Source organism: Bufo gargarizans, chromosome 2 (genome assembly GCF_014858855.1).
Source record: "Bufo gargarizans isolate SCDJY-AF-19 chromosome 2, ASM1485885v1, whole genome shotgun sequence".
NCBI lineage: Eukaryota > Metazoa > Chordata > Amphibia > Anura > Bufonidae > Bufo > Bufo gargarizans.
This window is the reverse complement of record NC_058081.1, coordinates 274,289,937-274,305,882: the sequence shown is the minus strand read 5'-3', so window position 1 is coordinate 274,305,882 and position 15,946 is coordinate 274,289,937. Positions and strand designations below refer to the sequence as shown.

The window sequence follows — 15,946 nt, the reverse complement described above, 5'->3', positions numbered from 1 at the left end:
AAGGATTGCACGGAAAAATGCATCCTATGGTCAGCTTGACCATGCTACAACATATATTAAAGGTTTTTTCAATTATGTTTCTAACTGCTAATAGTGCTGTTTAGGAATATAATAAGCAATACTCACCTCACAGATCCTCCGCAGGTCCTATAACAGTACTGTCTGGTTCCAGGTTCAGTGATGACACGTGTAACCACTGCAGCCAATCACTAAGTTTAGTGGTTATCTGCTACAGCCAGTGATTAGCTTCAGAAGTCACATGTCCCTTTGTCGTGGCATCATTGTTGGACCAGAAGGCAGAGAGTGCCATGGGACCGTGCAGCCTAGATGTTGAGGTGAGGGATCGATGAGGTGAGTGTTGTTGTTAACAGCTCTATTAGCAGTTTTAAATAAATGTTTTGTCCATAAAACCAGTTTATACAACAATATTCACCATGATCATGGGAAATCAGCTTCCATCACATATCATGCCCAGGTTCTATTCCTAACCATTTATTAGATTCTACTTCCATGGAACCTCTTTCTTTGTGGACTGGTTGTTGTAAAATCCCCCAGTTGATTTATATGTAATGCAAAAAGATACTTTATAGCTAGCGACTTTCTTATTGGGGATCATTCCAATGATGCATGTGAAAGAAATCCAGTGGTGTCACCCACTGAAGGCCACACATGCTGCCTAGCCTAGCCATAGAAAAGTCACCAATATCCCCAATGAGTAACTTTCCTTTTTGTGCTTATACTGTCTTTTTCGTCTAAATTCAGAAACAAGCTTAGGTGCTCCTCAGTTGTCAATTCTCAAAGGAGAAATGGATTGTTCATGGTGGATTTTTCAGTTGATACCTTTTCTCCTTTCCGTAAGATGAGCATCAGCAGAAATGAAATCTGTTGTATAGAACTAAACATGCACATTTAACCTTCTAGAACCACATTCACATTGGTGCATGCCATTTTATATATCATTCAAGTTCAGTTACACAAAAACAACAAAAACAAGTCGATAACATTTAAGGAACAAAGGAACATCCCCCGGCTAGAGCAAAAAGATGAGTATGATGTCAAATGGATATCTGATATGGCTATGGTATAGTGAATAATCTGTATTACCATCTACAGTTTGAGGACACGTAATGTCAACCATGCAGATTATTTAAAGAAGATGTGAAACACAAGATTTATTGTAGAATCTAAATAATATCAACTTCATGCTCTTTAGCTGCCATTTTGTCAAATTAGCCAGTTGAACCCATTTATACATAGCTGAACCTAAAGAAATTGATTGAATAAATAATTTCCATGATTTGTAAGATTCAAAAGAGCTTATCCTGGGATTTGTAGGACATTAATGACGTGCGGTGGACAAACGCACGTGAGTAGAGGCAATTCAAATTACAAACATACTAGTGGCCGTCTCCATCCTAATATTTAGCTGTTATAATCAAGAGCTCTGCTTTGCGTACACTGCCTGACAAAGCTGTGGATGGTTGGCATAAACTTTATCCTAGTTTGGAGTGAAAGATTTTTTTCCATATTAATTTAGATCCACTTCTTATTCTATTGTTTGCTTAACATGACATTTACAATCAGACCTTTAAATCTATTGCTCACAAGACCTTGGACGTCTTTTCATTTACCATTGAACTGCAAGACTACAAGTCTAAAACAAGATGAAACAAATGAGAAGTAATGTAAGCAGGTGATATACAGATGTAGCAGGGTTAGCACTGCAGCTCTTAACTCAAATTTCTTAACTCATTGCGTTATCTTGAGACGAAAGCCATATTGGCGAGATTTAGAACCTCCTACTCTGAGTGAATGGATGGACAGGGTTCACCAAATTTGTCTCATGGAGAAAATGGTGGGATGGGTTAGAGGATGCAGAGGAGCCTTTTTGGCAACGTGGCAACCCTGGTTAGATTTCCATAAAATAGAAACACAAACATAGGGTGGTACTCTAGAAACTATGGATGTCTCAGATATTTTAGCTACCCTACTTATGCCTCTTGTACTGTTACTTCCACTTTTATGCAATTGTAGGCGCCAGGAGTATAAACTCTGTCGCCTTTATAGCCCATACTTGTCAAGAATGCTAGCCCGTAAAATCTCAAACTATATGCCTTTCTAGCTACCAACAAGGAAGGCCTAATTACTATATGATGACCCTGTTTCTCGTTTGTCTTTGTTTTACTTGCACTATTTTACTTTCTTGTTTTTTACGATACATAACTCTCGTGGAGACACCTGCCAAGACTTCTGCTATATAAGTGCGATCTCATTTATAGTTATCCCCTTATTAGTGCACCTGAGTTTTTACAGAAAATGTAAGTGCATCGCTGGTTTACACAAGTACGCTGGCTATGTTTGGATAACTCTTTATTCTTTCTCCCCAAATGCTTGAAAATAGTATATTTTTGTACAAATTACTTGAAATTGCAGAATGTGCCTTATATGTGATGCCGCATATATTCTTTTGTATCAACTGTACTTGATCAAGAGTGTATGTATCAATGTTTATTTGATTATGAAAAATTCTCTCAAAATAAAGAATTTACAAAAAAAAAGCCATTGAAGGTGTTTGCTTAGATTAGATAACACAACTCAGAAATCAGGAGTGCTAACTCTACTCCATCCGTATAGTGTTGGTCGAGCACCAAAGTGCTCATACAGAACACTTCCCGATACTCGGGTGCTCTACAGAGCACCCAAGCACAATGGAAGTTAATGGGAGAACCCAAGCATTAAACCACGCACCCCCTGCTCTGAAAAGGGGAGGGTGTTGGGACTCTAGTTCAGCTTAGGGGTCCCTGCTCTGACTCCATATATAGCTATGTCCATATATGGAGTCAGTGCTTGGGGACACCCAGTGTATTTAAATCTAATTTAGCCTCTATTTCTGAAAAGTTTCTGGTGGGATTCGACCTCACAACCTTCTACATTACAGCCAAGAATGTTAACCACTACACTATAGAGCTGCATGACCAGTTACTTAAAAAAAAAAAGAGACTTCTGCTGTATAGGAATACTTAATACTAAAAAATACTTAATACTTAAAATACTTAATACTAAAAAATACTTTTTTTGTAACTGGCGATGCAGCTCTATAGTGTAGTGGTTAACATTCTTGGCTAAAATGTAGAAGGTTGTGAGTTCGAATCCAGCCGGAAACTTTTCAGAAATTGGGGCTAAATTAGATTTAATTGCACTGACTCAGGCATCGAGCACACGCGATATTTGGCCGAGCCGAAACTGGTGTTCGGCTGAGCATGCTCGCCCAACACTAGTGATATATATATATATACTAGCATAAGGACCCGGCTTTGCATATATATTATATATATTTCATTTAATGTTTGTGTGTCGTTAAAAGATATCAGCAGTATCCCCCAGTGAACTCTACAGCCCCTCACCCCTTAACACTGACCCACCCACAGTGCCCCACCTCCTTAAAATTGGACCTCCGCAGCAGCCCATCCCCTTAACTTTGACCTTCACAGCAGCCTGCCCCTTTAATAGTGAGTTTCACAGGACCCCACTCCCTTGGCATTGACCTCCTCAGGGTCCCCCCCCTCAACGGTGACCTGTACAACACCCTGCACCTTAACAGTGATCTCCATAAGGGACTGTCTCCTTATCGGTGACCTCCACTGTTCCCTGCTCCATTAACAGAGACCTCCACAGCACCCGTCCCTTTAACAGTGACTGCCACAGTCCCCCACTCCCTTAACAATGACCTCCACAATACCCCGCTCCCTTAACAGTGACCTCACAGTACCCTGCTGACTTAACAGTGACCACCACAGCAGCTGCCCCTTTAACAGTGGCCCCTGCCCCCTTAACAGTGACCGCCACTGTGCCTGCCCCTTTAACAGTGACTTACACAGTGGCCTGCCCCCTTAACAGTAACATCCACAGTGAATTCCTCTTTAACAGTGACCTCCACAGTGCTCATCCCTTTAACAGTGACCTCCACAGCAGCTGCCCCTTAAATAGTGGCCTCTGCCCCCTTAACAGTGACATCCACAGCAGCTGCCCCTTTAATAGTAGCCCCTGCCCCCTTAACAGTGACCTCCCCTTTAAGGCTAGGATTACATGACGATGTGTCGCGTGACATTTTATCGTACCAATGTCACTCAACAATTTGTATGATGATAGGCTATGGTGTCGTACTGCGACATGCAACATGCTGCGACTGCGACACAACAGTCGCAAAAAATCCATCCAAGATTGATGCATGTAGTAGTGTAGTTGCAACTTATTGTCGTCGTGTAGCCCTAGCCTAAAGCTAACCTACAGCAGTGAAGAAAAATGGCTAGGTTGTTATAGAAACCTGGAGTAAAACTGTGTGTATGTGGAGATTAAGGGCCTGTGAGGTTCTATTGTCTGATAAGGGACATGTGACCATGTGTATGGCAGTTGGGATTTGAAGAGAAAGACTTGCAGGCTTGTATTGGCTAATGCAGGTAATTTTTTGGGAATATCTCAGGAACGGTACGTCCTAGAGAGCTGAGACCTGATCTATCCTGGACTCCTGAGACCTGATCCTTCCCGGACTCCTGATGTACAAATGTAGTAGAGTTAACACACATGCTTTATGAGACGTGTTATCGAAACTAAATGCGTTAAGCAAACACCTTCAATTGATTTTAAATGGCTTTTGTTTCAAGATAACGCAATGAGTTAGGAAATTTGAGTTAAGAGTTTGTGTGTTAACCCTGCTACATCTGTACCTGTGTGCCAAATTTGGTGAAGATCGGTCCAGTCGTTTGGTCGCACATAAAAACAGACAGACAGAAACTAATTTTTATATATATAAGATATATGTATATATATATATATATATATATATATAAAAAATATATATATTTATATATTGTGGGGATTCGCTCAAGCGGGTGCAGTATAGACAAGCGGGTGCAGTATAGAGACAAAGACATGTTTGTAACTCAAAAACTGCAGTGTTTATTCACACTAGTTGCAGGTTCACAGTATGACAGTCCATTTTCAGTATTGGTGTTAGTTCACACCCAAAACAGTTCATACAGAAAAACATTCACCTTTGATCCTGAGTGTTTAATCCACACCCAGCTGAATGCTCAGCCTCAGAAAGTCCACCTGCAGTCTTTAGGTGGCCTGCTCGCCCGACCCACTGTCTTCAGCTTTCAGCCCACACATAGGCCTCAGATCTCAGCAGAGTTTCAAAACCTGTCAAAACCCGGCCTGGACCATGGGGAGTAGTCACCCACCCAGCACTTTGACTACTCCCAGTAGGAGCCGTCCCGGATCATCTATTTACAGCCATACTAGATAGCAAGACATCACACAGCAACTGCTGCTGACACATGAAAACTGTCTCTTACTCCACCGAGGCCAGGAACCTCAGTGACACATACCTATCTTCCACGATGATTCCTTGTACCTTCTTACAATATATATATATATATATATATATATATACACAGTATATATATAATTTAATCACCACTTGTTAAGCAATGTTTATGATGTACTGAACTGAGTACATTTGAACGTGATGTTAAGGTGGCTTGACATTTTTCCCATGGCCCGGCATTTATTTTTAGGATTCAGGCCAGATCTGTGAGTGGGGAGTAATAAGATGGAAGTGTCTGATCTGTGATGATGGGAAGGGTTTTTACTGATGTTCTGTTCTAGTTACAGACCAGATGGTTTCACATCATAATGAAGAGAAAATATTTCACAACTCATTAGCTCCTTTAAAGGAACTTACAAGGATTCATGTGACATTGATTGTAATGTATGTTTGGAACCAGAGCCATAGTTAGATGAAACTACAGTTATTTCTGATTCAGTGCTCAACAGAATTATTAATAGAAAGTTATGTATATGTAATGGAACAGCGTAATTCAGCAAAAACATGTATGAAGGTCCCCTGCCACTTTCTTTGGCTCAATCAACTTTTTTAGCCTTCAGCTGCAGCCAAGTGTGACATGTTCAATCAATGTTCTCAGCCACTCGCAGTGAACAATGAAAAGTGTCATGTTTAGAGGAGCAGATTTATGCTCCAACAGTCGTGCTGTTTTGGGGAATACAGTCTACACAACCTCAGAATAGTATTGTTCAAAGCATTTAGACATATGCTTTACAGCAGCCATACAGTTGATAGGAACATGTAGTCAGGAGATTTCTCATTGTCTTTTATGGGAGAGTGTTTTGTGCATGCTCTGTGACCGGTGAAGAGGTCACTGCACAAGCAGGGGGGGAGGTAAGCTGTGATCATGCCTTATAATACAGATTCCCTTTGGTACCTCTGTGTTTTTTCTCTGTATTGGACGCTACATTAAAAAAAAGCATACTAAATAGCGTTTTATTCATGCATGCCGCATTCAAGTGAGGCGTTTCATCAAAATGCTTGTCCAAAAAGAGCACTGCCAATGATGATCATCAAATCCACATATCTCAACATACTGTATTATTGGGTCCATGTAGTTCTCTTCCAAATGTAAATGAGGCCTTAGTTCAACAATCTTCTTGTCATGTTCATTCAGAAGAAAGCAAAACATAGCAAGGTTACTCCCAATTGAAGTCAAAGGAGATGTCTTGAAGGACCCACGGAAACCTCTTGTAATGTTTTCCAATATGCAGGTATCACTTCCACTGCAGAAAACATTGAAGCCTAAATATAACACTTAAAGACGGTACAGCATTGTATGCATACACTACCACATGTATAGTCAACCCAATTGTGGCGGTTGGCTAATATGAAGGGAAACAGCCCTTGGTATTTTCTAATAAACTAAACTATGCTTCCAGCTGAGTGATTTATACTAAGAAAGGATGGACGTTGCCCGGTCTTCTCTTGAATGTCAGCTTACAATGAGATGAAAGTGACATATGAGAGGACAAAAAAGCTCTCACTTGTGCACATATAAACAGAACAGGGGGAAATAATTGGTTACGGCAGTCAAAGCTTTCTAGTTCGTTTCATCAACAGCCAGCAATTGTCTAGAATAGGAAAACAGCTCCAGTTATGACTATGTCTAAGTCTTCTTCTGTTTCCTCATCCCTTGCTGCACATATTCAGACAATTCCTGGGTTTGTGCCACAATGTAATCTGTAACGTTTCAGTGATAAGGTAGAAGTGTTTAGCTTATACAGTGGTGTAACATATGAGGACTGTATAGCAAAATATCCCTGTCCTCTCATTCCATATCCTACTTTATCTCTAGTGGGTACCAAGCAGTGTACACAAGTGCAATGTATGGCATACAGTAGATATAGTCATAGAAGTCAAACTCTATTGGTGATGAAATCACCTGGTTAAAGAGATAATCCAACCAAACCATTCAAAGCAGACTGTTATTCAAGGGTGCTTGACATCTTAGATCCAATGTTCAGCAATAGAAATCAATAAACAGTGCTAGAGAACTCTATTGGCGGTCTAAGATCATAGACTTCACCAATGTGATCTCCTCATGTATCTTGGATATATGAGAAAATTATTGTGCTATGATTATCCCTTTAATGACAGTTCTTTATTCAGTTTATTCCAGTGATAACAGATGTGAGCATGCATAGGCAGGCACACAGCACTTCTATACATTGCTTGGTACTGACTGAAGAGAGAGAAAAATGTGGGAGGGTACATCTGCATAAAGTTGTCAACCTGTAGCCTATGAATGTAATAAAATAACTAGTAATTCATTAAAGGTTTACCTTTATTTTGATTACCAAGATTTTGATACTGATGACCTATTCTTAGGATAGGTCATCAGCATCTGATGAGTGGGGGTCAGCCGCCGATCAGCTGTTTGAGAAGACATCAGCGCTCTTGTGAGCATTGCTGCCTTTTTTCAGCTTACCAAATCCAGTATCATACACTTTATAGCGGCTGTGCTTGGCATCAGCACTATAGAAGTGAATGGGGCTGAGCGTGATACCAAGCACAACCTCTATAAATATACAACTCTGTGCTTGGTAAGCTGTGAGAAGGCAGCCCTAGGAAAGCAGGAACCAGCCCTGAACCTTACCTGGATCCACAGCTCTCCATTGATTGCCACAGTTGGTCTACTAAAGGGATGCTCACCCTGCGGCCCTCCAGCTGTTGCAAAACTACAACTCCTAGAATGCCCTGTCAACTGTAGGCTTGTAAAGTAAATCTCGCACTAACTTCAGTATGTAAAGATGACTTGTACAACATAAATATGATGGAAAAACATAAACCTGGAAACATGTCCTTGGACCTAAAGGAGAATTATTATAAAATGACCTAATTATTTTAAAATAATGCAGCAGATTTTTATGCTTCTGCTTGTAGACAAGATATATGGAATTCAATTTGAAGCCAATTGAAGATCTTTAGTTTCCATTGACTGACACAAATATCAACTAGACTTTCTGGTGATATTTGAATATACTTTATAATTACTCATAATACATGGTTTTGAATGGCCTTGCATGTCATGGTACATGATTGTCAACCTTGAATAATTCCCGAAAAATTGACTTACTCCAAACATAAACTAATTTTTACAACGGACGCACAGTCACTAAATATTCTGTACAGATGGGCTGAGTGGATAATTTAGAAATCACTACTAGAGTAAATATAAGTTTTTATTTATATATTTTTGGAAATGACTTACTCCGCTCCATTAAGTGGATATTAAAATGCAGATGACATTTCGGATGGCCCGTCGTGTCTGAATATTATTAGGGATTTTTTAATAAATTGAAAAATGTAAAACTTTCTTACTAATAAAACATCAGTAGCAATTCTGAGAAATAATTCATCTAAGAATCCCTTTGATGTCATTCCAAGGAAATGACAGCTTCCTTAACCAATATAGCAGCTTGTTTTATACTGTTCGGTTTCTCCATCAAACTTAAATAATTTTAGTAAGATCCCTTGCATTGCTGATGGGCAAAACGCGTGGTCTCATTCTGATTACATATGACTTACTACCTATGCTGATTGAGGTGAGGCCCTTAGACCATCTTCGTTAACTAACTGAAGGATACTCATTTCCGTAATTCATCATGAATAATATTATCAAACTAAGGATTTGATGGGAGGAAAATATATATGTAAATTCTGGAGCGGTCTATCAGAAATGTAGCTAAAAAAATTGGATGGAAAGTCATTTGCTGGAGAAAGTAGCTCCCATGTGTAACAGCGGCTTATTTGCAATTTTATTCGCAATATAGATTTACTTATTTAATATCAGATGAAGCTAACTTTGCAGATTATTATGGCTATACAAATTTAATGATTTTCTGCTGTATAATTTTGATAGGCAATTTTGTAACCTTTGAAATAGTTCTCACTAGAGTAAAATGTGAACACAATGTGAATAGTTTGGATGTGTTAACATTATCAACGGATATTGTATTTACTCCTATGTCGAAATAAAATGTTACTTTACTGTAAGAAAGCTAGAGTTCTGTTACTGGCGCTAAGACTAAACTTCTAGATTAACATATCTCCTGGTGCAAATAATGTTTTATAGCTACTAGACATCTCAAACTGATGTAAAATAATAAATAACTGCTTCATGAAGTATAATCTGAAAAAGATGAGTTATTTCTGCTGTAGGCTCCCAAACCCTTTCAGTGAATATTCACAACCAGTGGTATAATGAAACTTCCTTAATGTAATATCCGAATGGATAACATGTATACCAGGTTACTTTGGGGGTGGGTGCCACATAAATACTCTGAGGAAATCCAACATACACGAGATGAAATTTAGCCTACTGTATTTGATGTACATAAGCCACAGACAACAACGTTTCAGCATACAGGACTTTCCCAAGCTGAAATGCTGGTGTTCTATGGTTCATGTGCTTCAAATAAAGCAGCTTATACTTCATTTGGCGGTGCCTTGGACTCTTCTTGAAAATTGGACTTCTTAAATGTAAGTCTACATCATCTTAGCTAATGTCATTCCTTTGTGTATTAGACTTACATTGGGCAGTAGGCAAAGTAAGTTTAAGAAACATAGGAACTAATATATCTTATAAGCCTTCAAAATGATCAATTAACCAACAATTCATTTGAATCGGTTTACTGATTTGAAGCAAAGGAGTACCCTTGCGCAATGGATGTTTAGAAACCTGCAAATACTCTGGTTTAGAAGTCTTCTACTGTGTTAGCTATTCAGGTTCTATGTAGTTCGTTGACTTGTGCCATAGTTACGGAATAAAAACAAGTAGTTCAGTGCATAATCCTGCTGCCATGTGTTGCTTTGTTGTATTGCCCCCTTTTATTCTTTATGTAGAAATGAGGAAATTGGAAGACATTATGTTGTAGCCATGGAGACACACAGTTCTGCATAGGAGCCGTAATTTTTTTTTGTCAAAAATATTTGCTTAATTTTTTCCATCTATTGAAGCCATACAAAATATGCACATAACCAATTTATTGGAAAGTCTAAAATATTGCATGCTATGATGTTCAGTTTCTTTTTGTATTTAATACTTAACTTTTCCATGATTTAGATTGATTTTGAAGATGTCATCGCTGAACCAGAGGGAACACACAGTTTTGATGGCATCTGGAAGGCAAGCTTCACCACCTTCACTGTGACAAAATACTGGTTCTACCGCTTGCTGTCTGCAATCTTTGGCATTCCACTGGCACTAATCTGGGGCATCTACTTTGCCATTCTGTCATTCCTCCATATCTGGGCTGTTGTGCCATGCATAAAAAGCTATCTGATCGAAATTCAATGCATCAGCCGGGTCTACTCAATCTTCATCCACACGTTTTGCGACCCATTGTTTGAAGCAATCGGCAAGATGTTCAGCTTTGTTCAAATTTCTCTACGCAAAGAAATATAAGTGACACTAAAAAGTGCAGATAATCAGAATTTATGTGTAAGTTTTAAAATCATCAACATTTTATGAGCACTGATATAAGATCAAAGAGTGTCACTCAAGTGTCCCCTTGGGCAAGTTTGTTTCCTCATAGAAGATTTTTTTGAAAGAAGCTGTTATCAGCCATATGAATCATTTTGTTGGCGCTGTGTGACATACAGTTTTTTCTCTTTTATACACATATTATATGACATGCTTACATGTTACAATCATAATTATGTTACAAAAGAGTTGGTTTTATGGTAAATGGATTACTAGGTGAAAATATTCTGCAGTTTAGATGAGCAACACTAGTTTTAAGATTATTCCTTGAAATAATTTTTGAGGGAAAAAAAACTAAGCTATTGGAAAAGGTCAACAAATGTATATAGCTATATTTTGTTACTGAATTCTGTATACTGTAATTCAGAGGGTTCCTTCATGATTTCGGGACTAGTTTTGATCTGTTCGGCTTTTGTCAAGTCCCTAAAGCATGGAATCTTGCTACAAGGTTACATACAGTATGGCTGATCTTTCAGTGTCACCAAAGAAGAGTTTTATGAGAATACTCAACAGTGGTCCTGTGATACATATATGAAACACTGATGAATGCAATACCTGCTTATTAATACAAATTTTCTATTAGCTATTTAACATTTTTCAAATTATAAGGTAACTATCAGTTATTGGATGTTTCAGTACCTGCTTTTGAAAACTAGACAATTCTAGCCCTCTTCTGCCGTTCCATGTCCCACCACTCTTTTTCTAGAATGTCTTTTTATGCAGATATTATGTACTTTGTGAGAGTCTATGGCATTTATAAAAATGTATATTTTGCTATGACCATCATACACTGTAAAGAATTAACCTGAAATGTATTTCATGGTGCAGGATATTTATGAAATCAGTGGCTTCAAATTAAAGCCTGTCTCTGGCTGATATTTACGATAATACTAACACCAACATATGCCATCTACAACAGTATACTATAGTGGACTTTACATGGTGTGTTATTCCAAAGATTTACATTCATTCACTTTTGCCTTGAACACAATTACATGTTTTACTATTATGGAATATAAAGTGAACTAAATGTACATAAAACATATATTCACATGAGTGGGTGAAATACCGACTGCCTGTAAGTCATGTTATGTGTGCAAGGTGCAAGCTGAGGTGCTTCCATTACTAATACACCTAAACAAGAAGACTGTGCCCTTCTGTCTACTGAAGATTCACTACTAGGGACTGATTTAGTGTGTTTGTGCTACTCTTACACTATATATACTAAAGTTTTTATTATGTCTATGATGTATGCTGCTTCAATGTGAGCTGACTGTCAAGATTTTTATCAAAACACATAAAAACTCATTGTATATCTCATTGATTTCTTGGTCTATAAGCATCTATAAAAACTGTCATATGAACAGCAGCATATCCAGGGCAGACATTTTAAGTGCAAAATAACAAAATAAAAATAAATAATAGAAATATGTAATGGCTGATTACAATAAAACATTCAATTTTTGGTTACTTTGTTACCATGTGCCTATAAGACTTTGATGGGTAAAAGGGTTTTAGTAAGGTAATATGTTTTGATATAATATGTCAGCCACCAATCATGCCATCATGATTCTTTATGAAGGGGGGTAGCTGTGAACTGTAGGGGTAGCCTTTAGAAATGTGAAGTGTCTTCCACTTTAGCTGCTCATACAAAGTTAGGAATATGAATAACAGTTATAGTTAACCTACATGGCAGTGATAGTAAGTTTTGTACTCTTCGTTAGCAAGCAAACAGAAGTAATAGCAGAATATATAACACGCTATGCAAACTAAACGCGGGGATGTTTCCCACATCAACTAATTAGATTTCAATAAATTTCGAATGTGCTTAGACATAGGCTGCCGGAGGTCTCTAGATCCAGCATTGCTGGACGGTACCGGAATGCCCACTGGTCACTACCTGGGCAGACAAATAACACTGCACACTATGGTTTTTGTCTATCCAACTCCCGGCCTTGACCACGGGCTGGAACATGGGGCCACAGGTCCTTAATACAGGTGCATTTCTACACTGTATTATGACTACAAATCCTGACCATGGGTCTGCTCATTTAAACAAACCGCATCATAGCTCCTTTTGATGTGCTCGGTGATGTGGCCCATTGATGCTAAGATTGGGGCCCTAGTAAGGGCACGATATAAGCCTATATTATGCTATTATTACATCATTACAATTACATTAGTACATCTTGGGAGTCGTAGTTTTACCACAGCTGAAGTGCTGGAGGTTAGCCATCACAGCCCTAGGGTATACTAGAAGAAATCAACCTAATTGGCCGCTATGGACCGCTGCTTCGCTGTTGACCTGCACTTGCTATCATAAGTAAGGACCAGTACTTCCTGTATATATTTTTGCATCAGCAGTTGGCTTTATCACACTAGACAGAACTAGAATTTAACTAGCAGTTAAACCTTTACAGAATAGTGGATGCTTTCTAATAAAAGCTGCACTTTCATTTTTCAGCTTCTCTCTCTATACTATTAAAACATAGGTTGAGTCTTGTTGAGATTTGCCATGTCACAGTCTCATCAGTTGGGTCTCAGTGAATCCTTAGAAACAGATTGCAAAAGGTCATCTTTATAAATCACAGCTTGTATTCTTTTGGTAAGGAGTAACTGGAGAAACACCTGATCTCAGCAAGACTTAGCTAATGTTTTGAAATGTAGGCCTTGGTTTCTCTAAATTGTCATGTATTACTTCTTTATGTGCTTGTGTAGGCTTAGAGCATGCTAAGGTCAGTTATCTGTCTTTTTATAGACATAAACACCACACACATATAAGTACATCAACATTTTACAACAAAATGAGCAAATGGTCTCATACAAAAACTAGTGCAGAACAAACTCAACGTTTTCCATAGCAAGGAGCTGGTGTAGACGGGCTGTAGCTTATGCCAGTTTTTGGCATGAATTATAGTAAATCGTGTGGGCTATGGGAACGTCCAACCCTCCCTCTAGGCCCCACTCTTTTTCTTACCACTTTGGAAAAGTGTTAAGTAGGTCAAAAAGTCACAAATTCTGGTGCAAATATGGAATGTCTCATAATTTCTAACTTTTCAACACCATAATAGTGATGTGAAAGCAATGATCAATTTCCCCCTTTGTCTCTAATAGTTTTCATAGATGAGGTTGAATTGTGGAGAGAATATATCAAGAATGGCATTTCATACACTAGATGTGATCTGCTTTGCGCTGGAGTGAGATTTGCCTAGTTTATTAAGGGGCCCATCTCTGGCCGTCTATGTGGCAGAAAGTGAAATCTTTGCTAGCTGTGAGCTGGCATATATTTCAGTTATAATTCACATTAGTGTCTGTTGAGTCTCTGGAGGCTATGCCCCTTCTTCTAAGCCTCACCCATGTCACTTCTGCCTTTCAGAAAAGTGGCAAAAATTCCAACGAAACTTGGTACAAAAAGGGCTTGCACAAAAAAATTCTACTTGTTTATAAAAATGTATTACCTCTCCCAATGCATTTTGTAAATCTGTGTTTTTCTTGTACAAGACAGTAAAGGCTAGTTTCACATTTGTGGCACGGCATTCTGCCTGGCTGTTGCGGCAGAGAACAGCCTGCTAGAGTTCTCAGATCTGAAATTGCCGAATGTTACCGGAATGCAGCCAGTCCTATTAACTATAATTGGGTCTGGCTCCTATCGGCAGATTTGGCCAGATAAAAAGTTGCACGCAACCGTTTTTGTCTGGCCAATCCCTGGCATTCTATCCTGGAACAGCCCGCCCGAGAGGCTGTGCTGCAAATGTTAAAGAAGCTTCATAAAAGATGTCAGAATATGGTGGCAAATCTAGTATGCCCTTATAATCAACTTGACATACCATAATCAATGGTGGCTTATTCATTCTTATCCTTATTGATGACATACGGTAAGGAGTTATTTATTTTAGTGTGGAGAGAAATAAAACTTCATTTGTGCACTCTGTATTGCTAGTCAGCCTATAAGCCGGTGTCACATACGTTATATAGATGTGTTTATTTTTCAATACAAATATCCCTACAGCAAAGTGTATGGGCACCATTCATATATAGATACATATATGGACAGGCATGTATACGTCTGCACACACCTTAACAACGTGGTACTCTGCCCTCCGCTTAAGGGCTAAATAAAAAGTGGAGTTTCAGAGTCCTAAGGAACCCCATAAAGATGTTCTGTGATGTCCAATCTGTTCTTCCAGCACGAGCGGTATGTAAAGATGAATTGTGATTTGCTTCTGATAGATATACTGGATATAAAACTTCTTCATCACTACACAAGGATGTTTTTTTGCTACACTATGACAAGTGACTTCTGGAAAACTATAATGTACTCAAATGTCATGTAAGCTTACATGTACTTACTTTCAATGTAAAGGCATTGCTGATTGAAACATAGCGCTATGTACAATGTAACACATACTGCATGTATCAATGTACAAGGATAGATGTGCACAATAAAAGGTTTAACGTGTTTAGAGTAAGTTATTTGATAAATGTATGGAAACACATCACCTAAAAATGTCAGCATGATTTGTTCCATGGGTTGGGAGCTGCACTTCCATAATTCACAGTATACACAGAAGGCTACCTGATGGTCATGTTGGGACTGGTTGAGTTATGTTAACAAAAGGTTTAGTTTTAATAACCCAAAGCAAGTGTTACACACAGGAGAAGACACGGAGCAAAATCTACATATAAGGCAATGTTGTACAGGACTTACTTTCGATGTCTTTATGAAAGGAAACTTTTTAAATGCTCCTCTAAAAAGCCTTTTAAAACTACACAAAACTTTATTTATGACTTAAGTCAAATGTCCTAGTCCCACTACCAATTATATCTCCTGACAACATCAATCACATTACTGTTGTAGTACGTTGCTTTACATTACCGTACAGTGAAGTTTTATGAGAAGTTCTTGTAGACAGGACGTGATATAACAAATGGTCATTCAGAAAAACTAAAAAATAATCCTTATTTTATTCTGTATGGCTGTAACACATTTGGAGGTTCATAATCAACCCTTCATCAGACACAACAACAGATATATAATTTTATAACATAAGGTT

At 38.4% G+C, this 15,946-nt stretch overlaps 1 protein-coding gene across 1 annotated transcript in view; it reads left to right on the top strand.

Annotated features, from left to right (window-relative positions):
- Positions 1 to 15,351, top strand: part of CAV1 (caveolin 1) — a 58,894-nt gene extending 43,543 nt beyond the window's left edge. The window contains exon 3 of the mRNA XM_044280297.1: positions 10,473 to 15,351. Within this exon, the coding sequence (XP_044136232.1) occupies positions 10,473 to 10,814 (342 nt within the window). The 3' untranslated portion in view covers positions 10,815 to 15,351. The remainder of the gene's footprint in view (positions 1 to 10,472) is intronic.
- Positions 15,352 to 15,946: the final 595 nt, after the last annotated feature.